This window comes from Martes martes, assembly GCF_963455335.1.
Source record: "Martes martes genome assembly, chromosome: 4".
Classification (NCBI taxonomy): domain Eukaryota; kingdom Metazoa; phylum Chordata; class Mammalia; order Carnivora; family Mustelidae; genus Martes; species Martes martes.
In genome coordinates, this window is record NC_137891.1 from 139,620,447 (window position 1) to 139,646,758 (window position 26,312).

Consider the following 26,312-nt stretch of genomic DNA (forward strand, 5'->3'; position numbering starts at 1 on the left):
TTAAATGAGACAATGAATATTAAAGCTCCTAGTACAGTTTTTGACAATTTGTATCTCCCTCAACACACTTTAGCTTTCTCTGTTTATGCCACAAAGGTCTATGAGATCTTTCTTTGAAAGACTGCGTAAGTCCAAAATGTCATGCCTCTTGGACACCATGCTTTGCAAAGCAAACCTCTGCTAATAATGGATTTGAGTTGCACATGGAGAATGACCTATGCAACTGACAGTTTTCCCAAATGAAAGAACTCTTCCCATGGTTCCTGCCACAGCCCAGAGGAGTCCGCTCTCTGGGACGGTAGCTACAGCAAGATGACCGCTGTAAGCCGGCTGACCTGGGTCTCTCTCCTGTCCACAGTTCTGGCGTTTCTAAAGTTTCTCAATGTTTAATAACAGAAATGACAGTTTCTCATAGGAAAACACCATCACACCAGAACTTTCAAGCCTGGGAAATGTAAAAGGTCAACTGGGTGTGAGCTCCTGAATGTGCAGTATTAACCCTTCTCTTTTCTTCAAGTCCCTTGTGAGGATTAAATGTGATGTTCTCTAACATGCTGTGGATGTACGTTGGCTAGCAGACAGCTAGGATGTCATTAAAAAGAACCTCCACCTCTACCTGTCCCTCCAGCCTACTTAGTTGAACATTGTAGTCTTCGGGGTCTCTGGATTTGTTTTTTTTTAAATGGTAAAAATTCATACTGAAGAGAACTGTGGTTTCACTTGAGACAGAATAATTAAAAAACGAATTTTTAACATTTAAGAAATCTGAAAATCTTACCAACAAATATGACTACAACAGAAAAAAATATATAAGACTTTTTAAATGAAACAAACAAGCAAAAATCTAACTGCGAAGCAGACTAAAATCAAATGAGGACTATGAGTCAGTCCCAATAGGCAACTCTACTAATTAGTTCGAAGGATTAGTTAATTTCGGTGTGAAGATATTTTTCTCTAAGATTTTATTAAAGAGATGCCGCTTCTTTATGAAGGTCAAATGAGTAATACAGTCACTAACCCACAGAGAAGATAAATATTTGTAGAATGAGTGAATGAATGGCCTATGGAGTTGGAATAAGAAGAAAAGACAGGCTTTTGGGATGTCTTCTAAATTATTTAAGTGAAATCTCTTTGCCGGGAGGCCTAAGGATTGAGGTTCTGGCTTTCTGGAGAGAAAGCCTCTGTTGTATTTCAGCTTCAAGATGTGGTGTGTATGCTCCATTTAAGGTAAGGACCGGTGACCCTGGGTTCATTGCCAAGCAAGACCTGGAGCAACCCACATGTTGAAAGATGAGGAGGAAAAACGAAAAGGAAGTGGGCTAATTTAGCACAGAGATGAGAAGGCTAAGGTGGGTGATCATAAAATAGCATTCAAAGAGTATAGGAAGGACGACACTTCTCTTTAAATATGTTTAAATCAAAGGGAAATGGATTTAGGTTAGGCATTAAACCTAACTGAGCTCCTAGGTTAGGACTTAGGTTTTGTTGTTGTGGCAAAAAAGCACATCACATAAAACTCACCGTTCTTCAGTGTACCATCTATGCGTGCTGTTGTGCAATAGAAAGGAGTTTTTGGACAGTGAACTGAGTCAACTATGTTTGTTTTCTTTTTTTTCTCTGTTCATCTCTTTCAGTTTGACTGGAAGAGTTCAGTCTTTCCATCTTTGAAATTGTGGAAATAGCTCACACTTGGAATCTTTAGGAGACATGATGTCTTAAAGATTCTTTCTAGTCCAGACTCCATGTTAAGGCAGCAATGGGGCTGGCCCAACGTGGACGTGGACACACTGATGAAAGAATGTTCCAGCTGCCTTGGGTAAAGTTAGAGATAGACAAAATTATGCTGAAAATGAGCTCTAGAGCATATAAACTCTGAGTCTAAATCATTTGATTTCAAAGCTGGGGAGGGTGCTAAGTTCTGCTTTAACCCGAAGCTTACAGAATCTGTACAGCTCCGTTCTACTAATTTTACCTTGGGTTTATATGCATTCAGCATTGACATCTCCACGTTTTGACCTCTGACGTGCTTCGGTTGCCTCTGGACAGGCGGGGATGAGGTCTTCTGGTTATTGCGGCAGACACAAATGAAGAAGAAGAGCAGAGCAATGGCCAGAGGAATGGCAACACTTGGCACCAGTATGTACAAGATTTCCATTTTATTCTTCTCCTTGGAATCCTTCGAATCTGGGTACAGAAATAAAAAAGAGCAAAAGTCACACGAGTTCGAATAACATGTGTAACATTACGTTGCATAGTTGAAAATGACCTCCTCTTCTGTGCGTACAAACTCACTGGAGAAAAAAGGAACCGTTACTTATTACAATTTGTTTCTATCAAACCTTCAACATAATTTATTGAAGTTTGAAAGTGTAAAGTTCAAGTGTTTAAAAATTGCAGAGGAACACTGTGAAACCTTCGCATGTGTGTGGGTCCCCCTCTGATGTTGCCTCTCTTCAGCAGCAGACCTGCATTTCTCTGACACCTTCAAAGTTATACGTCATGTGAATGGACTGTATACACCCAAGAGCATGCATGTGGACCACAGGGATCTTCTTCCTTTGGCTGCTAGCCCAGATCAACCACCACAACGAGCTCTTCTAGAAATCATGCCTTTGTCTTGGCAGGTTTGGATTTACAGGGCCAGTCCTGCATCTTCCAGAATCAATGTCACCCAGGAATCCTAGTCCCAGGGTCCATAAAGCCATTGGCCTTAGAATATGGGGGACCTGACTTAGAATATGGGGAGACTGACCTTCGAATGAACTGGGTGACCTTGAACAAATCCTTCACCTCTCGGGGCCTCACTTCTTCTCATCTGCACAAAGGAAGTATCTACTTTGGATAGTGTCTACAGTTCCCTCCAGCACAGCATCTCTGAAGAACCTGACACTTTTTGAAACCCCAGAATCCTTCTTAAATGATTTCATATGAACCCAGTAATTATGAGTGCTAACACTCTGAAGTATATTTTTGAAATCTTTTACATCTACTCTACCATTGCTTGGGAGAGAATATAGTATGTATAGGACACGAGGCATACTTTAAAAAAAATTGATTTGAGTCTGACCTTCAGATACTTTGGGCATACAATAATAAACTATTTGACTTACCAAACAAACACAAGAATGATGGGCCATAATTAAGAGGGGTTACATAATAAATGCCCTGATCCCCAATAACCTCATCAACTATCTTGCTTTAAAAAACTCCAAAGTGTGAAAATTCAGATTGACCCCAAATTTGGAGATGATTATTTACTCAACCTAGAATTAACCATGCATCCATTCACTCATCCTCTCACATGTTCAGTAAGTCAATAAACAAAAGCTACTGCTGGCAAGCACTATTCTAGATACTGGGAATGTAAAATTAAATACGGTATGTCCTTTGCCTTTCAGCAGCTCATGGTTGGGAAAGGAGAACAGAGAAAAGATAATTACAGTATGTTGTTGCAAATGCAACAAGGGAAGTAGGAATAGAGTAGTCAAGAGACCCAGAAAGTCACTCTAAATAGTGAACTTCCTTAGTGCATATAAATGAGAATATACCAGGAGAAAAACTGAGAGCTTTTCCACTAAGGTCAGGAACACGGCAGGAATGTCCATTATCACCACTGCTGTTCAACATAGTACTAGAAGTCCTAGCCTCAGCAATCAGAAAACAAAAAGAAATTAAATCATCCAAATCAGCAAAGAAGAAGTCAAACTATCACTCTTTGCAGATGATATGATACTATACGTGGAAAACCCAAAAGACTCCATTCCAAATCTGCTAGAACTTGTACAGGAATTCAGTAAAGTGTCAGGATATAAAATCAATGCACAGAAATCAGTTGCATTTCTTCACACCAACGACAAGACAGAAGAAAGAGAAATTAAGGAGTCAATCCCATTTACAATTGCACCCCAAACCATAAGATACCTAGGAATAAACCTAACCAAAGAGGCAAAGAATCTGTACTCAGAAAACTACAAAGTACTCATGAAAGAAATTGAGGAAGACACAAAGAAATGGAAAAATGTTCCACGTTCATGGATTGGAAGAACAAATATTGTGAAAATGTCTATGCTACCTAAAGCAATCTATACATTTAATGCAATCCCTATCAAAATACCATCCATTTTTTCAAAGAAATGGAACAAATAATCCTAAAATTTATATAGAACCAGAAAAGACCTCGAATAGCCAAAGGAATATTGAAAAAGAAAGCCAAAGTCGGTGGCATCACAATTCCAGACTTCAAGCTCTATTACAAAGCTGTCATCATCAAGACAGTATGGTACTGGCACAAAAACAGATACATAGGGGCGCCGGGGTGGCTCAGTGGGTTAAGCCTCTGCCTTTGGCTCAGGTCATGATCTCACGGTCCTGGGATCAAGCCCCCGCATCGGGCTCTCTGCTCAGCAGGGAGCCTGCTTTCCCTTCTATCTCTACCTGCCTCTCTGCCTACTTATGATCTCTCTTCCTGTGTCAAATAAATAAATAAAACCTTTAAAACAAACAAACAAACAAACAAACAAAAAAACAGATACATAGATCAATGGAAGAGAATAGAGAACCCAGAAATAGACCCTCAACTCTACGGACAACTAATCTTCAACAAAGCAGGAAAGAATGTCTAATGGAAAAAAGACAGCCTTTTCAACAAATGGTGTTGGGAAAATTGGACAGCCACATGCAGAAAAATGAAACTGGACCATTTCCTTACACCACATGTGAAAATAGACTCAAAATGGATGAAGGACATCAACGTGAGAAAGGAATCCATCAAAATCCTTGAGGAGAACACAGGCAGCAACCTCTTCGACCTCAGCCGCAGCAACTTCTTCCTAGGAACATCGCCAAAGGCAACAGAAGCAAGGGCAAAAATGAACTACTGGGACTTCATCAAGATAAAAAAGCTTTTGCACAGCAAAGGAAACAGTTAACAAAACCAAAAGACAACTGACAGAATGGGAGAAGATATTTGCAAATGACATATCAGATAAAGGGCTATTATCCAAAATCTATAAAGAGCTTAGCAAACTCAACACCCAAAGAACAAATAATCCCATCAAGAAATGGGCAGAGGACATGAACAGACATTTCTACAAAGAAGACATCCAGATGGCCAACAGACACATGAAAAAGTGCTCCACATCACTCAGCATCAGGGCAATACAAATCAAAACCACCATGAGACACCACCTCACACCAGTCAGAATGGCTAAAATTAACCAGTCAGGAAATGACAGATGCTGGCGAGGATGCGGAGAAAGGGGATCCCTCCTACACTGTTGGTGGGAATGCAAGCTGGCGCAACCGCTCTGGAAAACAGCATGGAGGTTCCTCAAAAAGTTGAAAATAGAGCTACCCTATGACCCAGCAATCGCACTACTGGGTATTTACCCTAAAGATACAAACGTAGTGATCCAAAGAGGCATGTGCACCCGAATGTTTATAGCAACAATGTCCACAATAGCCAAACTATGGAAAGAACCTAGATGTCCATCAACAGATGAATGGATAAAGAAGATGTTACACACACACACACAATGGAATACTATGCAGCCATCAAAAGAAATGAAATCTTGCCATTTGCGACGACGTGGCTGGAACTAGAGGGTATTATGCTTAGTGAAATAAGTCAATTGGAGAAAGACAACTATCATACGATCTCCCTGATATGAGGAAGTGGAGATGCAATGTGGGGGGTTTGGGGGGGTAGGAAAAGAATAAATGAAACAAGATGGGATTGGGAAGGAGACAAACCATAACAGACTCTTAATCTCACAAAACAAACTGAGGGTTGCTGGGGGTGGAGGGTAGGAAGAGGGTGGTGGGGTTATAGACATTGGGGAGGGTATGTGCTATGGTGAGTACTATGAAGTGTGTAAACCTGGCTATTCACAGACCTATACCCCTGGGGCTAATAATACATTATATGTTTAATAAAAAAATAAAAAAATTATTTAAAAAAATGACAATATACCATACAGAGTTTTTGCTTGTACACACCTGCTTTGGGAACTTGTCATTCAGCGAAATATAGTAGTAACTAAATCACACCGCCTTCTCCCTACAAGCTGACTTGACACACAAAGTAGGAGGGGGAACCAAGACCTGGGTGTTGGGGCTGTGCTGTGGGTTAACCCTCAGAGAGGGTTAATACTCAGAGGAGTAAAATCTGCTTATTGAATATAATAAAAATAACAGTTTAATATTCACTGAGTGTTTTCTAGATCAAAATGATGTTAGCTATTATTGTTAGTATGGGCCAGGTACTGTTGGAAGTACTTTTCATTAACTTTTATTAATTTTATCCTCACAACCAACTCCATATGAGGCAGGCGCCATCCTTATGTCCATTTTTACAGGTGAGGAAGCCAAGGGGACAGAGTGGTTATGTAACCTGCCCCCAGGATATGCAGCTGGTAATTCAAAAGCTGGGACTCCTCCCCTGGTTTCACGGAGATAGGGAGGATGAGGGAGGTCTGAGTGGCGGGGTAGGAAGCTTTGCCAGACATGTCGCTTTTGCACTCCCTACTTTATACAGTGGCAAGTGACACATAACCCAGGCATCTCTGGAGGCCATTCTGGTCGTTCTCATCCTAGGAACTATTCTTGGGTTCTTTTGTAATGACTGTCAGCATGTCTATGGGCGGATGGACAGAGAGAAAGCGATCACATGGAAAAGTGCTTACCACAGCGCCTAACAGATCGATAGATCTTCTATACCAGGAATATAATAGATCCAGAATAGATCTATCTCTCTGTCTATGTGGACTCTTGAGAGACAATAGAACAGATTAAAGGAACTATGCATCTTAGAGTCAGAAACTTCTGAAGACTGCCCTTGTCATCATCTGTGCAACCTTCAGTAGGCACTAAGCCTCTCTGAGCAAACCCATCTGTAAAATGAGAAGTGTAATACCTATTTCATAGGGTTATTGTAAACCGTAAATGAAAGAACAAAGGAAGTTATCTCCTCTAGTACCTACTACAACTCAGTCACTTGCTGTTTTAGCCCTTACCCTTAGAGTAGAAAAGGATTCAGAGATAAAAACTTTGGGCTAGGAATTCTGAATAACCTTAATCAGGAAACAACCTCTCTGACCTCCATCTCCTCATTTACCTAAGGGGAATAATTGCTCTACCAATCTTACTTGGTTTTTGTGAGAGATAGTGTTCATGACAAAACTTCAGAAAACTGAAAACTGCCACACAGTTGTTGGATTATTAACATTATAAAAACACTTCCCAATTTCTCAGTACCTTAGTGTGTGCCGGGCTGGGGGTGGGGGGGATTCCCTCTTGTTATTCTTGGATTTTCAGTGAAATCATTACGAGGGTAACGATTACAAAGGAATGAGGTTAATTTAGTACTCATGTAACGCTAGTCATTTTTCTGGCCCAGATTTTCAGCAACAAGAGAAAGTAGGGCTCTCACCTGTCTGGCAAACAAAGGAGTCTATTCTGTACTCATTCCGTATCAGATTATTCACAGAACGCCTGCGATTGTAAACGGGAGGTCTGGGACAAATCCCCCTGTGGGTCTGCACGAGAACAAACTTCAAGAAGCCGAATCCTTTAAACACAAGCAAACTTGGCTCATTCTGATTACACGGAGCATATGCAAACGAGCCCACAGTCTTCTCGCCAATGGAAATAATCAAGCAGAACGATACGCGGCCATGTTGGAAGTGACTGGAAACAAATTTCGGCCTAATGTCAACCTGTGATACAGTACATGTGATACATGTACTTCCCCACACACCTCTCTCCACGTTAGGCCAGAAGGGAGTCAGTCTGGCTCAAGAAACTTCAAATAAAAACATTCCAGAGAACAACTAATGTTACTCATGGAAAATTAGAAAACTAACATTTGCTCAACCTCTTTTTAACAGCCTTGCATTTTTATTCATCACTTCAACCAGGGACTTGGTGTCATCTCAGTTTCACATGTAGATGAATTAAGACTAAGAAAGAACAAAGAATTTGACAAAGCCAGAAAGTGGTGGAGTCTGGGTTGGAAAGCAAGCCTGTCTGTCTTCAGTGTTTCTATGCTTTCAAAATTATATTGCTAACGAAAATTAAAATACTGTATGGAATTGTTCTTCATCACTCTCCTTAAGATTCCAAGGCTCCCTTTAGTGAGGGCTCATAGCTGGTGGGGATCACACTATTAAACAGAATCACATTAGAACAATGGACCCTATTCTTATAAGTCACTTTAAAGGGTAATGGACACCCTCAGTGTATTACAATGAAAGCTGGCTGAAAATTAGAATGGTGAAGATTTTTCATACTTTGAAATAGTTGTTTAAAAGTTAAATGCACCTATTAGTTACATCAAGTTAAATACTTGGGATTTTTTAAACCAATGATTTAGTCTGGATCACATGATTAATTTCCTTTTAAAAATCAACAATTTGGTATCACAGTTCGCATCTGACATTCCTATTTTATTTTTACAAAGATATTCAATACTTTGACTGGTAATTAAATATAATAGAGAAAATACTTCTTCTTATCCTGGGGCTTAAAACAAGGTAAACATGATTTCTTATTCAAGAGGTACTTTCATAAAGTGAAACATCATCTGGGTTATTACTTTTAAGTTAAAACAAAAAAATCCTTAGATCTTCAATATGGCAAAGGTGGGGGAGAAACCTTATAGATCATTAGAATTCCAAAAATAAACAAATAAACACATTAAATTATTGTCTTATATGAAAAAAATAAAAACCATAGAAAACAAATCGGAATTGCTATCATCTATTATTTGAAATACAAAGTAACTGGGTCTGTAGCAGATGGGAGCCTGCACCAGTGATATTTAAACATATGCCTGGAAGACAAAGTAGAAAACGTGTTAACTAGGTCTTTAGTTGGTATGGTGGGTCCGCCATTAGGTCTCTCAATTCAAAGAGGAAATACCAAGAAGATGATCTGTATCATGCATTCTCAAATTAATCCTTAGAAAGACTCTGATTGGCCATATATGGGGATTAACATTTTTTTTCCTCAGCAAATTTTTTCCCAAGATTTTTATTTATTTGACAGACAGAGCAAGCAGCAAACAGAGCAGCAGAGGCAGAGGGAGAAGCAGGCTCTCTGCTGAGCAGGGAGCCCAATGCGGGGCTCGATCCCAGGACCCAGGGATCATGTCCCAAGCCCAAGGCAGACACTTAACCGACTGAGCCACCCAGGTGTCCCTCTTCAGAAAACGTTTTAACCACAATAACCACAATGTTTTAACCACAGTAAGTGCTCATTTGTGAGCACTTTAGAAAAATCTTAGTTACCAGAATCCACATGAGTTCACTAAAAGTTTCTATAAATTCTTAGGACCTCAGTTTTCTCTATAAAAGGAAAGAGTTGGGCTAATCTTTTCTCTTTTATTGAAAAAAAAGTTAAATTACAGTAAAAAAATTAACATTTACCATCTTAACCATTTTTAAGTGTACAGTTTAGTAGTGCTAAGCATATGCAGATTTTCTTAAAACAGATCTCCAAAACTTTTCCATCTTGCAAAACTTAAACTCTATACTTATTGGAAATAACTCTCCATTTCCCCTTCCCTCTAGCCCCTGAAAACAACTGGTCTACTTTTTGTTTCTATGACTTTGATTACTTTAGATACCTCATACAGTATTTGTCTTTAAATGATTGGCTTATTTCACTCAGTAAAATGTCCTCAAGTTTTATCTATATTGTTGCATGTGTCACACTTCCTTTCTTTTTAATTTCTTTTTTTTTTTTAAGATTTTATTTATTTATTTGACAGAGAGAGAGATCACAAGTAGACAGAGAGGCAGGCAGAGAGAGAGCGGGAAGCAGTCTCCCCGCTGAGCAGAGAGCCCGATGTGGGGCTCGATCCCAGGACCCCGAGATCACGACCTGAGCCCAAGGCAGAGGCTTTAACCCACTGAGCCACCCAGGCGCTCCACTTCCTTCCTTTTTAAGGCTGAATAATATTCCTTTGTACATATATACTACATTTTCTTTATGGATTCCTCCATCGATGGGCTTGCTTCCACCTCTCAGCTATTGTGAATAATGCCATGATGTACATGGGTATATATCCAGAAGTAGGATTGCTGGGTTGTATGTCTCACTGTGGTTTTGATTTGCATTTCTTTAATGCCTGATGATATTGAGCATCTTTTCATATACTGTTGGCCATTTGTATATCTTCTTTGGAGAAATGTCTGTTTAAGTCTTTTGCCCACTTTTTAATTGGGCTAATCTTTACGTGCTAAAATTCAATAGGTTTTATAAAATCAAATCTCTTTCATTTTGATAGGATTATTTTAGAGTGGTAGACCAAGTGCATTTAAACTTTTAGCAAGAGATTTGATCAGGTGACCCATGATATCCTTATGTACCAAAGATGGAGGGCTAGATAATAATATCATTAGATAGATTTATAATTTACCAATGTAAATTGGTAAACCCTATTAGGGTTACTCTAATAGGGTTAATCAGCAAATCAACCTTAAATTGTAGAAAACTAAGCTTGAGCAAACCTGCCTGTTTGACATTATCATCAATTATTCAATAATGACATATCTATCAAACTTCAAAATGACTCAAATCCAGGAAAGATATCTGACTATAGAAAGTAGATAGAAAGATATCTGACTATAGAAATATAATTTTATTTTCATTTATTTAAGACTTTATTTTTTTGACAGACAGAGAGACAGAGTGTACAGAGGGAGAGGTAGACAGAGGGAGAGGAAGAGGCAGACTCCCCACCAAGCAGGGAACCAAATGAGGGGCTTGATCCCAGGACCCTGAGATTATGACCAGAGCTGAAGGCAGACGCCGAACTGACTGAGCCACCCAGGCGCTCCTATACCAGAAAGTTTTAGAGGTTCATATAAACAGGCTAAAACAATGACCCAAAACCAACAGTTGACACTTTACAAATAGATATTATAGCTTAGTTAGGTTAAAGCTCTTGTTTAAAGAAGCCCATGATTAAGTAAATCTACTAGATAATTTTTGATGTAACAAAACCAAGGAAAAAAAGCTAGTAAATTTTAATGAAGACTTGAGGCTCAGTTGGACCCAGCAACAACACCATGAAATTGCTCCAAAAATTGTTATATACGGTACTTTTAGCAAAAAAATACCCTTCATAGGCAATACTGAGTGATGATTGAAAACATCATGGTCTTCTACCTTTGCTGGTTTAAAAACACCAAAAAAGGTATCTTCTAAGAGCAACATTTCTAAGGAAGGCTTCAAAAAAACAGGAAACGTTTAGAGGAAAAGGAAGATGGGTAAAGAAAGGTTGGAAGAGCTACATGCTCTTTAGACCAAATTAAAAATTGAATGAAGGATGTGATAGGTACCTTTAAATGTGGATAATAAAGGATTATCAGAGGTTACAGACTGGATCTAGTACATTGTTCTAGACTTCTTCCTTATTAGAGTTTTTTGTTGTTGTTGTGTTTTTTTTTTTAATTTGAAGTCCTGGTCAACATTTTTTTTTCTTTTACAACTTAATTTAACTTAATATTTATTTTTAACATATAACGTATTCTTTGTCCCAGGGGTACAGGTCTGTGAATCCTCAGGCTCACACATTTCACAGCACTCACCATAGCACATACCCTCCCCAATGTCCATAACCCAGCCACCCTATTCCGACCCCCCACCCCCAGTAACCCTCAGTTTGTTTTGTGAGATTAAGAGTCTTTTATGGTTTGTTTCCCTCCCGATCCCATCTTGTTTCATTTTTTCTTTCCCTACCCCCCACAATCCCCACACTGCCTCTCAAATTCCTCATATCAGAGAGATCATGTGACAATTGTCTTTCTCTGACTTATTTTGCTTAGCATAAAACCCTGTAGTTCCATCCATGTCATTGCAAATGGCAAGATTTCATTTCTTTTGATGGCTGCATAGTATTCCACTGCATGTATATGTGTGTGTGTATGTATATACCACATCTTCTTTATCTTTTCATCTGTTGATGGACATGTAGGTACCTTCCATAGTTTGGCTATTGCGGACATTGCTGCTATAAACATTGGGGTGCATGTGCCCCTTCAGATCACTACATTTATATCTTTAGGGTAAATAACCAGTAGTGTGATTGCTGGGTCGTAGGGTAGCTCTATTTTGAGGAATCTCCATACTATTTTCCAGAGCTGTACCAGCTTGAATTCCCGCCAACAGTGTAGAAGGGTTCCCCTTTTTCCATATCCTTGCCAACATCTGTCATTTCCTGACTTGTTAATTTTAGCCATTCTGACTGGTGAGAGGTGGTATCTCATTGTGGTTTTGATTTGTATTTCCCTGATGCATGCTCAATATTTTTTCAAAATCAGGAGATTTCCCATATTGATTTTGGTTTCAGACTTAACAAATGCAAATTTTGAGCAGAGGGATCCATCCTATAACCTCTTCGGGGTGGTGAGATGTCCCTGTTTCTGAAGGTCTCTGGCAATGTTCAGACAGAGGCTGGATGATTTCAATGGTTCCCCTCAAAGTTCTCTTATTTTATAAACTGAGTTGACATACCTTATTTAGGCTCCTATTGTCCTTTTGACTCTCTTGTGAAGCAAGTGATTAAAGCTAGTGATGAGTATCTTCCCTGAGTGTCTAAAGATCCTGTATCAGCCCTTTTCTACTCAGCTCTATGCTGAGGCTGGCTTGTATGGACAGTATCAATGGGCACCCTTGCTCTCTGGCTTCCACTTATGTTCAGCCAATAGGAGACATTGGCGGGACAAGAACTGCCCAGACCAAGAAGAGTATGGTTGCCATGTTAGTTCCCAGGCTTTCCCCTTGCTGAGCTGCAGAGGACTGACTACCCCTCTCTACCAAAGGCCACAGCCTTTGGATGGACCTCTTTTCATTCTCAGCTTTGCTCCGCAAGGTAAGGTAACTAATCATTCCTTTGACCCTTCAAGCCTAGGATGGCAATGCCTCCTACTTCTGCTGGTCCTGGGTTCTTCACCTTGTTGGTTTCCCCTAACTCTGCCAATACCTTCATGAACAGTCTCTCTACAAAATTCTCCATGGTATGTTTATTTGTGCCTTTTGTTTCCTGCCAGAACCGTGGCTGCTAGGAAGCCAATAGCAAAGATCATTGCGGTGTTATATGAGAATTCTGTCACCAAAGAGTTAAAGTGACAAGGAGCCCTTCCCATTGGCATGGTGTGGTGTCCCTGTCTGCCGGTGTGGTGTCCCTATCCGCCGAAAGAATTAAGAGCTTTCCAAAGCTTGTTGCTATAGCAGCTGACACCCTGGATAAATGACTCAATATATTTTGAGAACGACAAAAAAAATCTTTGAGAAAAAATTATTTTATGGTTAAAAATGTTTATGGAACATGACTTTGTTATAAGTTTTGGGTAACTATTGTTCTTTACTTTGTCGAAAATATATAGAGACTGGAGAATAAAGTACATCTTGAAAATCTCTGTAGCATAAAAATAACTCTTCCGGAAAACTTCAAACCGTACAAAGCCATGCTCTATTCCTCCCTCCATTCCCCCTCCCCACCGTCCAATTCACTGTAATGTTCAATTTTGGTTTGAAGAAATGGCTGAAAGACAAATTGCCTTACAACAGGTCTTCTATGAAATATGGGAGAAGGCTGCTGACAGAGTGAGTTAAAAACTCTAGTGTTCGCAATCTGGAAAACATCTGCCTTGCCCCGAACTGTAAACCACCACATTGTAGAAAATGGTTTGTGACAAAGCAGAACCCAGGGTGGGTGTTTGTAAGGTTATGGGACAAGTCAGGGCTATTCAGGCACAGAACTGGGCGCTGTGCCCTTTGGCAAACTGTTGCAAGCCAACGACTTAAAAGGAAATACGAAAGTAATAGGCCAGGTATGAAAAGTGCCCTTGGAGCCAAATGACCCCCTACTTTTCTTATCAGTGGGCGCTTGGCAGAGAAGTTGGTTGAGGAGTCAAAACCATAGCACTGCTTAGAAGTTCTAGCTGTTTGGTAGAGGGAGAGACCCTTTATTGAGGTCTCTTGGGCATGCATGCCAGGCTGGCTGGCGGAAGAAATGTGGCCTCTGGACTTAATCTAGAATAAAATAAAGGGCCAAGGTTTGACTATGAAAGCACTAATACAGTCAAGATTCCGCCTCCCCATACAAGTCAAGAGAGGAACAAATGGGGGACCTCAGTTAGTGGGGGAGAGAGAAAAAAGAGAAGTCACGTGGTAGAATACAGCTGAAGTAAAATGGTCAGACCCTGCAAAAACTGCTCCCAGAGAAACCGGCTTTTTCTACAGTTCTGCCCCAGGGCTGTGTCGAAAAGCAATGATAAGGGCTACAGTGAAACTGTGAACCTGGGAGGTGTGCCTAGGTGCCAGTTGGAAAGAACATAGGCAAATGTTTCTTTTTCGACGTAGTTTCCACCCAACCCACAGTATTTGGCTTGGAAGGTGGCCACAGTGACTAGAGGTAAAGGCATAGTGAATGAAGGTTTGCAGGCAGGCTCTCAGGGAAAATGGCCAACTCTGAGGGCTGGGGACCTGGGGCTGCCGGGAAGGGAGGAGAGCTGGATTTAACGGGAAACGGGTAGACACCGTGAGCCTTGCATGGAGCTGCTGGGGGAGCTAGTCCTCCCCGGGGCTGAGGCTGAGGTGAGCAACTAGGATCTCTCAGAGTAGATGGCTGGGAGCTGCACCCCTGCATGTGTGGAGCTGCGAACAAGAAAATCAATGGACAGCATCCCAAAGATCTAGAGAGTCCATAATGATCAAAGGAAAGAGGAAAATGAGAAAGGAATGTTTATTCCTCTGAATCATCTAGAATTTGTTCTTGGAGGTAGTTGTGCTATGGCAGACAGAAGACTGGACCTGTAGTCCTGTGGACCTGGTTTTAATGTTGGCTTTACGAAAAACAACATGGCCTCCACTTCTCCATCAGTACAATGGAGAAGATTCCTTTATCTGCGGTTATTATGAGGATTCATTCATTCAACACATTTTATTAGCACCAACTAAGTCAGAGGCCAGATGCTGGTGTTACAGAACAGACAGCAGCCATCATGACAATGCCAAGTGCATGACAGTGCACAGAAACGTTGGGAACTATAAAACAGTGCTTAATAGGATTCATATTTATTCCATCTGATTATCTCACCAGATTGTAAGCTACACGAGGGCAGGCTCTCATCTACCCTATTCACAAAGTCTGAGGCATAGTAGAAACTCAACACATACTGAGTTTCAGTGAATAACTAAATAAGTAATTAACCATTCTAATTGTTAGATGCCTCGGATAAGAAGGAAAAAGACAGGGACTGAAAAAGACAGGGAGAGGTCAGGGACAGGTCAGGTCTTGCCCAAACTATCTTTGGTTCTTTCCCCTCCTCCAAGCATTACCTGGCACAAGCATGGAGTCCTAGCAGAGCCAATTCCCAGAGTTCACAGCAGACATATTTGGTTGTGTTTAACTTTATGTTCTGTCTTAGAGTGAAAGTTTGCAGATAAAATGGTCTGTGGCAGGCCATTCCCAAATGCCTTTATTCTAGAAAGTACAACAAAGGCTCACATTCTGCATTTAATTAGGCCTATACTTCTTTTAGCCTTACTTAGTTGAAACAAAAACAAAAGTTATCAGTAGGAAAATGAGAAACCACATGGAGATTTTGAAATCTCCTTAATTCTGACTTAACTAAAGAATGCAAGAACATTCCCATGAGACTCCATCCCATTTGCAAGGGAGAAGGAAAAGGACTCATTTTAAATACACCCCACAAGCTTTCAGCTCACTGTAGGATAAAATGTTATTCTCAATATTTATCTATCTACCTATCTATCTGACACACAACTACTGGCTATAGGTTGGAATCCTTAGTTTAATTCTTATTAACCATGTGGCATTGGACAGGTTACTTAGTCTGAGTCTCAGTTTTCTCTTCTTGGGTAGAATAAAACCCAACTCACAGGGCTATAAGACTATTATAAATGACATAATGCATAAAAAAACCTTTACTATGGTCTTTGACTCATTGTAAGCACTCAATAAAAGGCAATTGCTGTTTAATGTTATTATTTTTCTATAGTTTAAACGGGATAATTCCTATCCAGTCTCAGGGTTCCTCCACCCTGGCACTGTTGACATTTTGGGCTGGATAATTCTTTGTATGGGTCATTCTGTGCATCTAGCTTGTTTAGCAGCATCTCTGGCCTCCACCCCCAGATGCCAGAAACAACTCACAACCCCCTTCCCAGGAGTGATGACCAAAATATCTTGAGACGCTGCCAAATGTTCCCTGGGAGACAAATCTTCCATCGTTTGGGAAGCACTCCTATAGAACAAAGAGCAGTGAGTGGTCCTAGAGAGAGGAGACCTGGTTTCTGTTAACTGATTTGTGATCTTGGGCTAAGTCCTACCACTTCCCTGGGCCTTGGTTTTCTCATATGGTAAAAGAGGGTGGGAAATTCCTACTTTCTCTTTCAGAATTTTTCTAAGAATGAAGAGAGAAAGGAAATCAAATACCTGCAGGAAGTGTTCGAAAAGTAGGATGCTATTATGACCAAGTTGCTAGAGGTGGTCTATCGAGGGGCAATTCCGAGAAGACCTGCCCAGCAACAACAGCTGAGGGCAACCTGCTTTCTTCTTTAATGCTCCCCCTCCCAGCAGCTGCTCCCTGATCAACGTCAAGGATTCCCTGTGCCTTTAATGGATGTACTTGTGGCTTGGCTTGAAAAACTCAAGAGGAACTGTTTCTTTTCAACGTGAAATGCAAATGCTCTTTTTGATAAAAATTATTATTGTAAGTGGCAGAAACTGCCTTGTCATCTCCAGATTGAGCGTTCATCTAAATTTATCTCTCACATGATGAGAACTAACCAGTGGTCAGAATGTTAAGTTGTCCTCTGTGGACTGATATTCAGAAAGAAATAGTTTCAGGGTTCTTAACATCACTGTACTGATTAACACTATGATAATACAGAGTAATACGAGGGGGGATTTCCTCACCAGCAAGGGAACATATTTTGATGTCAAAGCATATTACAAGAATCTGTATCCTAGAATCCAGAGGTGCAGGCTATTGTCATTCTTTTACCTATTTCTGGGGGAAAAAAAAATCTTTAAATGGGAGATAGCAGCGGGTCTGGGAAAAGAGCTGTGAGCTTTGAGTTTGGTCAGAGCTATATGTAGATAGAGGAGATTTCAAGCTCCAATCTCATCATTTGTGTGATGTAGACCCATCCTTTAGCCCTTCTGAACCTCACTGGACTTTAACACCCACCCCACAGTGTGGATATGAGTTTTAAATGCACGTGAATATGTAAGTGTGGAGCTTTGTATGGGCACATGACAAGTGTTTTGTGAGATATAGGTGATCTTTCTCTCTCTGTCTGCAGTCTGAAAGGCTGTTGAAGGATTTCTTTCATCCCTCAGAGTGTGTATTTGGTCTGATGACTTCAGGAAGGTCACTGAAATGAAAACCATACTTTTTAGGGGTAATTTAGAGTCCTGACTAAACTAAACTAATTATAATAAAGCTTGAATCAGCTTATCAACAAATCTTCCAGTTTATGAGCAAATTACCTCCCTACTTTTTTCTGCTGGGTATTAGTTGGAAATTAGGAAGACACCCAAGGACAATTGCATGTATCCAGAGAGGAGCGAACAATGTGTTCCTTCCCTAAAATAATTCATCTGGTCTCCTTAAGGACACACATCAGTATTCTGAGATAGCATGGTAGAGTAGCAGGAAGATGAGATTGGACTCAGACAGATATGCCATTTAGAAGCTGGGTGTAACACCAACGGCACAGGGTTAATAATACCCATCACAGTGTAAAGTCAACTATAAATGAAGCCTATGAAAACCCCAAGTACCACGCTTGACACGTGGAAGGTGCTCAGTTTGTGATGCTTTTTATCCTTGACTCTCTTACAGATCTTTGTACCTCACTTGGTGTAGGAGAAGGGGTGGACAGCCAAGAAAATGATTATAAATCTACATTTATTTTTATGCATTCCTATTAATGTTGAATATAGCATGTGGGAAAGTCATGAATAATTAAGGGCACACCATTTAAAAAATACGGGATAATTTGCTTTGAAGTTTCCAATGGTGGCTCTGGAAGAGTTTTACTTCATAATTTGTTCTTTATGCTGCATATGAAGGCATTTTAAAGCCCAGCAACACAAAAGAGGTCTGGTCACCTCTTTCTCAAACTTGGCATGTTTAACCACCCATAAAATCCATTTTGCAAGAGAAGACAATATAGTAACAGGTAACACATAAGAATGAAATCATAGAATAATAGTTTCCCACATTTTCATCACTAAGGTTTCTTTTTTACATTTTTATTGCTTCTTCTATGGACCTGTTTAGTATGTTTTCGCTTCCTCTGTTCCATAACATTCGTGCTGACTTCTCTTGCATCACAAGCCCTGCGCTGTGATTGTAATGTGAATCACATTGTATTTCTCTTTCAAACCCCCTGCTCCACAGTGGGCTCTCAAACAATATTTGCTAAACTGAGAGCAAACATTCCTCTATGTTGACTACATACCAATAGTAGATGCCTCCTTATATACTGACTATATGATTTGTTAAGCATTTACCACCTTCCAGACATCATACAGTTTTTTTTAAACAACCCATTTATTCTCCCAATAAGATGTTATGATTATGTCCATTTTCGTGCTATGGCTTTCCTGCAGTGACACTGGACTCTGAGCTGGGAGAACCCAGCAGACATCATCTATAAGAACTAGGACCAGGAGGGGCGCCTGGGTGGCTCAGTGGGTTAAAGCCTCTGCCTTCAGCTCAGGTCATGATCCCAAGGTCCCGGGATTGAGCCCCGCATGGGGCTCTCTGCTCAGGAGGGAGTCTGCTTCCTCTTGCCTCTCTGCCTACTTGTGATCTCTGTCTGTCAGATAAAAAAAAAAAGAACTAGGACCAGGAAGAAGATTCAGTTCCCAGATAGTCCCAACTCCAGGTTCCACTCTAATTTTCCTTCTCTTTCTCCTACCCCGCCAAACACTTTTCTAGGAAATGGAACAAACTGACTCAAGAATTTCGTTTTTTTCCCCACACTTCTGTGACATGAGAAGATGACACAAAGGACAGAATTTCTCTACACATTGCCCTGAGTAATGTGTTACTCAGAATGGCTGGTTAACACCCATAGACTCATCCTACCTTGTGGGTGTTCTCAAGGACAACAGGAAAACAGTTCTCTTTTGGCTTCTGCCCATAATATCTGTTATGCGAAAATGGGTGCACATGACATGGACCCTGGAGGGTAATGTCTTTTTCTACATGGCTGATTGTGATGAGCTGGTTTCCTTGTGCCTGTTTCACCTGCTAACTGCAATGGCTGTGGGAAGCAAGCAGTTTGCTCCCCGAGAATGTGAGCTGGTACCCTAAAAGGTGTTTAACATAGACACGGCAAGGTTTATGCGCCTTAGAAACATAGTTTGAGATCTAACAAACACCACCACTCTCCTTGGCACCTTTATCACCTCTGCTAATCACAGGGGGACAAGAGAGGCTCTTTTAAAGGTCACTGAATACGTTAAAGGCATTTACCACATGCTGGGATGTCGCACAGGTCAGACTTGAAATTTTCATCCAAGGTGAAGCACCAAGGAGCCTCCTTCTGATTTCCTGGATTGCGGCAGTAGGAATGGCCCCCATTCAGCTCCGGGAAACGGAGGGCAGTAAAGGTGTGTGTGTGCGGGTACTGGGAATTCCACGGCTGGCACTGGCGTCCCGATTTGGTCACACTGACTGTGCCCCGATAGTCCACACCTGTGCTGTTATAGCACTTGTGATCTGAGAAAGCAGAAGAGAAAGGCCCAGACTGTGAGAAAGAACCAGCAGTTGCTGAAGCTTCCGGCCAGCAGTTTCTGGAAGGGCTTGCAATTAACCTCATGGGCTAAGGCTTCCCTGCTGGTTGGGGGCCAGGTGGGCAGCCTCCCGGCTTGATGGGCTGGGACAGCGGTCCTGCCTTGCAGTTACATTCCTGGGAGGATTTAAAGCTTATGGGTCAGGAATAAAACCAGTCCTCCACAAGTATTTTTAATATTGAACACAAAAAAGTCAGAACCGGGGGCGGGACCCAGGGGGGCACAGGAGTAATTTCCTAGTGAATGGTTCAGGAAAGGTTCAAGCTAAACTCTTCTTTCCATTTTTGCTTGATGTCTTTAGACATGAATCATGGGATAAAGGATCTAGTTCCCAGAAAATGTTTGCTAGGAGCAGTGCGTATGGGTTTCTAACAAGAGTTAGGGCCACTCTGTGCTGATGGGCTGGCTCTTCTTGAGAACTAAATCCTCTTCCCAGGGGACCACAAAGCTATTTCTTGAAAGCATGGCAAAAATCCACTGAGTTGAAATAAATGAAAATATGGAGGGGTAATGATAAAATAATGGTAATGATGAAGATATTGCTATTATTACATGCTAAGCATAGTTCTCAGCATTTTAGATGCATTAATTCATTTAACTAACAGCATAATATTAAATTATAAAAGGAAACTAAAAAAACTGCCAGTGAGTTTAATTCTAGGTGAATGGGCAGGTATAGAGGAACAGAGGTGAGAGGACAGTGGATAGAGACAAGCCCCATGTATGTATTTTAAATTGTGGTACAATATACATACCATAAAATTTGCCATTAGAGTATTTAGAACATTGAAAATATTGTGCAACCTTCACCATTCCAGGACACAGGTCTCATTCCAGAACACCTGTATCATCCCCAAGGAAACCCTATACTCATTCAGCAGCCACTCCCCAAGCCCCCCACCCCATCCCTGGCAACCACTAACCTGCTTTCTGTCTCTATAGATTTGTCTATTCTAGATGTTTCATAGAAACAGAATCATGCAATGATGTCTGGCTTCTTTTATTATCATAATCCTTTCAAGTTTCAGGATTTTATTCCTTTTTAATGGGTGAGTCATATTTCATTATATAGATATACTACAATTTGTTTATCCATTTATCCGCTAATGGAGACTTGTGTTGTTTTCATCTTTCAGCCATTGTGAATAGACCTGTTGTGAACACTGGCATACAAGTTTTTGTGGGAACACCTTTTTCAAATTCTTGTGAGTGTACCTCCAGGTGCAGCATTGCTGGGTCGTATGGCAATTCTATTTAAGTCACTGAAGAACTAGCAACCATATTTAAAAATGACCATCTTCATGAAGCATCTTGAGGCCAGGGACCGCATCTAACCCGCTCACTGAATGCTCCATCCCCCACACAGTATTCAGCCCATCGGAAGGTAATCTGCCCGCCAAGAAGGTCCACTTTTCACTGTGCCACGGGGTTGCGGGCCCCCAGGCAGCACGGAAGGCCAGGAGTTACCACCTACTTTTATTGATAGGATCCGCCATGGGAATTCCAATCCGGATGCAGTTTGCCGCCTCCGGGCTCTCTGGCTGGGGGAGATCTTCACAGTTTGGCAGTTTCAGCCTCATCAGGATCATGGGATTTGATCTCGCAAAAATGTACTCTGTTTGACACAAGACGTTTTCCAGGATTTCACATTCATCGCGACACAAGTCCCGGGGCTTGGGGATGGACGCTGTCTCATCGCAGTACGGGAAGGCGTAGTGGCACAGGGAAGGAATGGCGAACTGAGAGCACTTATCAGATAAGTGGCTGGAGGTGCCGATCATGGTGAAGGCAGCTGGAAAACAAACACAGTTATTAACTCCCAGGGGCCAGGGTTTATCTCCCCCGGTTATCTAGTCAACAGATATCAGATATAAACACACACGGGAAGGAATCCCCCACACTCAAACAGAAAAGGCCAAGAGGAGATTCAGTTCAGATGTCCAAGCGGCTTACTTTCACTGGCTTGAAAAAAAATCATTTTGACTACAAAGTTAAAAAAACAGGATTAGGTTACATATGTACCATTTCCTAATAAAAAGAATTAATTAGGTTAAAGCACAATATATTTTTCATTTTTACTACAAAGCAACAGAACTTTGTGTTTCATCCGGTTCTTTTTATGAGTTTTATGAAGCTTCTAAAACATTCGACAGCTGCAGGGCAGAACTCGCTGTCTGCGGTGGACAAGCCTGATCCCAGGATTTAGTTCTGCATCTTACCTCTGAGGTGGATGACTCTGGGTAACTTGTTTAATTTCTTTGTGCCTTTGATACTTCTATTTTGTCTTCTGAAAATGAGGCAATTCTCTTGGAAGTTCTTGAAAAGCTCAACTCAGTCATACTGACCACTCAGTATTAGTGGTCACTTAGCCTGACTTCTGCAGCTTGACATCCATGTACAGAAAGAGTACCTGTCTCCCTTTGCATTGACAAGGAGCTTGTACCTCACAAGATAGTCTGGCAGGGTTTGGTACACTGTTTCTCAATGGATGTTCCTCAGTATATTCATTCTGTAGAATATTCATAGTGTTTGAGAAACTAGGGTTCCAGAGCCGAACACGTTTGGGAAATGCCGGGTTAAACAAAATTAAGCGGCTTTCTTTAACGATAGTATTTTCCAGTAAGCAGATGTCCATTGAAAATGTCGGAGAGGATTATTATACACGAGTGATGAAACATTTATATCAGAACTCCCATTTATTTTTGTGAATACTTAGTAAAAATATGTTAAAATATTCTTATATTAGGTTGTAATGTGTCTTCCATAGCCCCCCCTCATCTGTCCTGCTTCTGTCCTCTGCTCACTGCACAGTCCTTCCTCCTGAAAGTTCTTTAGCAAGTGACAACTCCAGCTTTCTTTAGTTGCTTCTCCAGATTAAACAGCTCCCTGGGGCTCCTCTTAGTTCCTTCATAGTCCCCATGGGACATAGTTTTTAGACTCCTTGCTGTTCTGTGTGCCTGCCTCAGGTTTGTTCAATCCTAAGGTTACCATAAACTATAAGGCACTTGGTTACATTTGAATTTCAGGTAAACATTTGGAACATACTTATACCAAAAAATAATCCATTGTTTACTTGAAATTCAGAAGTAACTGGGTGTCCTGTGCTTTTATTTGCTGAGCCTGGCAACCTTATTAGAATCCCATAAGGGCAATTTTAGTGGCTTGCAAGGGTATATGGAAATGGTACACAACTACACTAATGGAAGAAACACAAGGCTGTTATAACCACCGGAACCAGGTGTGCAAAATCGTACAAGGTAGCCTACACACTGCTTTTCTCATGTGTGCTAGAAAGGGCATCACTATTAGATTTCCACTAAAAAGATACTTCTGATTCAGAAAAATGAAGGGTAAAATAGAGAAGGCTAGAGCAAGAAGAGACTTTTGATCATCTTGCCTTATCACTCACTTCACCAATGAAGAGAGAGATTTTTGATGAAGAATCAGAGTTTTCCCTAAAGTCATAATAATGGTGTCCAGAATTCTAGACTCTAAATTGATTTAGAGTTTACACGACTTCTAGTCTAGGCAATGCTGTCTCTGAACAGTAAGCTCAACAGAGACGTAAACTGGCTTATTCACCAGACCGGCATATCCCCAGTGCCCATCCAGTTTCTGGTGTGCCCAAAACACTAATAATCTTTATCAAGTGTCTGAATGAATGTGAGAGTTTTCAGAGCACCCTTTTCCTCTACGAGCAACAACCTTCCGTAAAGTATTCTAGTGTTCCTTCCAGAACACGGAGATCATATCTCCTGCTTCTCTGTGGTCCTGCTCCTAACCCCTATGCCTAGCCCAATCCTTTGTCAAGAGAGGAGCTCAAGGGGCGCCTGGGTGGCTCAGTGGGTTAAAGCCTCTGCCTTCGGCTCAGGTCATGATCCCAGGGTCCTGGGATCGAGCCCCGCATCGGGCTCTCTGCTCGGCAGGGAGCCTGCTTCCTCCTTTCTCTCTGCCTGCCTCTCTGCATACTTGTGATCTCTGTCTGTCAAATAAATAAATTAAATCTTAAAAAAAAAAAAAAAAGAGAGGAGCTCAAGAAAACGTGTGGGGAGAAAAAGGGTTACGTGAGGTATCAATACAATTTCACTGGTGTTACCTACCTGTGATCTGATTTTCTATTTCCCCTTGCATGTGCAAAGACTCCATATAGACAGTGCGGTTGCCAATAAATCTTGCACATGCAATCCCTCTGTATGGCTGACAGAATCCATCTTCTTCATACTCATCTCTAAAAACAGAGCACAGACATTTAGCCGGTGAGTTGGCTCTGACTTGTGATACCCGAAACAGTCGCTAGGGGGAGAAGCTGAGCACAGGATACCCAAGGCTGGGCTAAGGAAGTCAGGCTTTTCCTCCGTTCCATCCATCACTTAAAACATCTGCTGGTCACGTTGGTCAAGTTTCCTTCACCCCCAGAAAATCATTCTTAAGCGCAAAATCATCCTTAAATAGGGGAGAAAGCACTTTTATTTTCGCAGCTGGTGGTGGGCTGGAAGATGATGTAGTTAAAAAAGTAAAGAGGAAATGAGTTGGGAATCTGGGCACATGTTCTACAATTTTTTGTTTTGTTTTGTTTTTTAAGCACAGATTATTTCTGCTTCATTTGCTACAAAGGCGTGGGCGCCTTATCCACAAGATGCACTCCAACTGACGTGTCTATTGGGGGCTCCACAGGGTGAGGAGCTGGGTGCGGCTGGAAAGAAACCAGAGGGCAGTGCAGCTATGTGGCTCCTTGCTGCTTAAGACCCATTATCTCTACCCTGCAGAGAGATGTCCAGGCAGCCCCGGGACTGCACAATTTCAAATGAGTCACTAAACTCCAGGAAATCTACAGAATGTGTCAATGAAAATCATGCTTTCGTGATCCCCGAAAACTTAAAAGATAATCTTAAAAAATCTGTGGCCTCAAAATTATAATTAAAAAAGTAGGGGGAGTAGATTTTATTCCGAAGACAAGGGGATGCCAGATAGTGTGGTTAGTGTCAGTGTGGCAAACGTCTGGAAGTGGAAGGCTGGAGGGTGGGACCCAAGATGGGAGCTTCGGCTTGAAAGGATAAAGGTCGTAACATCCCACCAGGGTCTACCATAAGCACAAGACACCAGAGTACAGAATATCCAGCTGGTTCTCAAAAGCAGACCACAGCCAGACAAAAGGCTACCTGCCAGACTTCTGGGCGGACTTCAGCCCGGTTCTTCCTCTTCTGTTAACCTGGCTGGAATCAGTACATTGTGTGAATAAAAAGATCATTTTTTCCTCTTTGGTTTCTTCTAAGTTAAAGTACTTTAGAGCAGAAGTCAGGAGAAAAGTTGTCTTCCTGGGTTTAACATCTGCATGTCCTTAGCTAATCTCTCTGAGTCCTCTGAGCTATCATTTTCTTATCTGTAAGATGAAGATTATCACTGACCTCTCTACCCTATAAGTGAAAGTCACGAGGACCCTATGAAATAATGTAAACGTTCTTACAAAGTGCTACTCAGAGGTAACACATGCTTATTATTGAAGTATTTATGATCACCAAAGAAGACATTTATTTAAAGGACAATTATTTACTAAGCTCCTATTCTGTAAAATTGACTTGGAGTCAGTCTTATGGCCCTAGACTTCCCCCTTGGGGGTTCAGTGTGGAAGTTCAGAAAGCCCACTGTAACAGGAAACCAGGTGAAAAAAATCTGATAAAGCTGATCATTAAAGGACCAGTGTCCAGAGGCTCTCCACTCCCCATTCACTCCAACAGTCTTTTTGGAGGTGGAGATTGGGGAAAGTATCTTCACTTTCGTTCCCAAAAATCTGTATTGCAAAGCTCTTAAAAACTTAACCTTTAAGGACACACACAAACGAATCTGTCACATACCTGACATGAAGACATTGAAATTTTAATGTCGTAAAATCCTGCAAGCACTCCACATGTTTACTTTCATAAATCCTAGAGTAATGTTGAAGCCTTTTTGGCTTAAATTTTACTTGGGTTGTAAAATTAACCCTACTTTTATTGGGTAACTAATACCGTAAACCTATGGGGAGAAAGAAGTTTCTCGATGACCTAGCCTTGGATCTTGGAAACCAAAGTACTGAGACCAGAATGCACTTCTACACCACCCCCCTCCCCCGACTATTACAGATGATGCCTTTCTATCCCTAGGCATTAGCTGAGGCCTGGACTTTTAAGGTGTCGTTATGAGAACACTTCTTCCTCCCCCACATTAAACTCTCAAGGCCTCAGTTTATATCTCTTGGGAGGACAAAACCCTGGAATTACCCCCAGATATAAATCCCCAACCTACTGGGAGTTCCCATATTTTATGTGTGAGGCTTAGGCTAAACTTCTTACCACCTTTCCAGTTCAAGACTCTAAAAAGACTCTTTGAATACTTTTTTTTTCCATAATAAAAAGGAATGCAGTTCCTTGGCTGCCTATTTCTTATCAAGGGCTTAGAGCTGCAGGTGTATTGAATTTTTGACTGTGCC

At 41.2% G+C, this 26,312-nt stretch overlaps 1 protein-coding gene across 1 annotated transcript in view; it reads right to left on the reverse strand.

Moving 5' to 3' along the window:
- Nucleotides 1–26,312, reverse strand: part of ROR1 (receptor tyrosine kinase like orphan receptor 1) — a gene marked incomplete at both ends in the record, with an annotated part of 410,916 nt that overhangs the window by 14,644 nt on the left and 369,960 nt on the right. Inside the window, 4 exons of the mRNA XM_080800722.1 lie at nucleotides 1,973–2,184; nucleotides 19,527–19,772; nucleotides 21,321–21,638; nucleotides 23,947–24,074. Coding sequence (XP_080656848.1) covers nucleotides 1,973–2,184; nucleotides 19,527–19,772; nucleotides 21,321–21,638; nucleotides 23,947–24,074 — 904 coding nt within the window. The remainder of the gene's footprint in view (nucleotides 1–1,972; nucleotides 2,185–19,526; nucleotides 19,773–21,320; nucleotides 21,639–23,946; nucleotides 24,075–26,312) is intronic.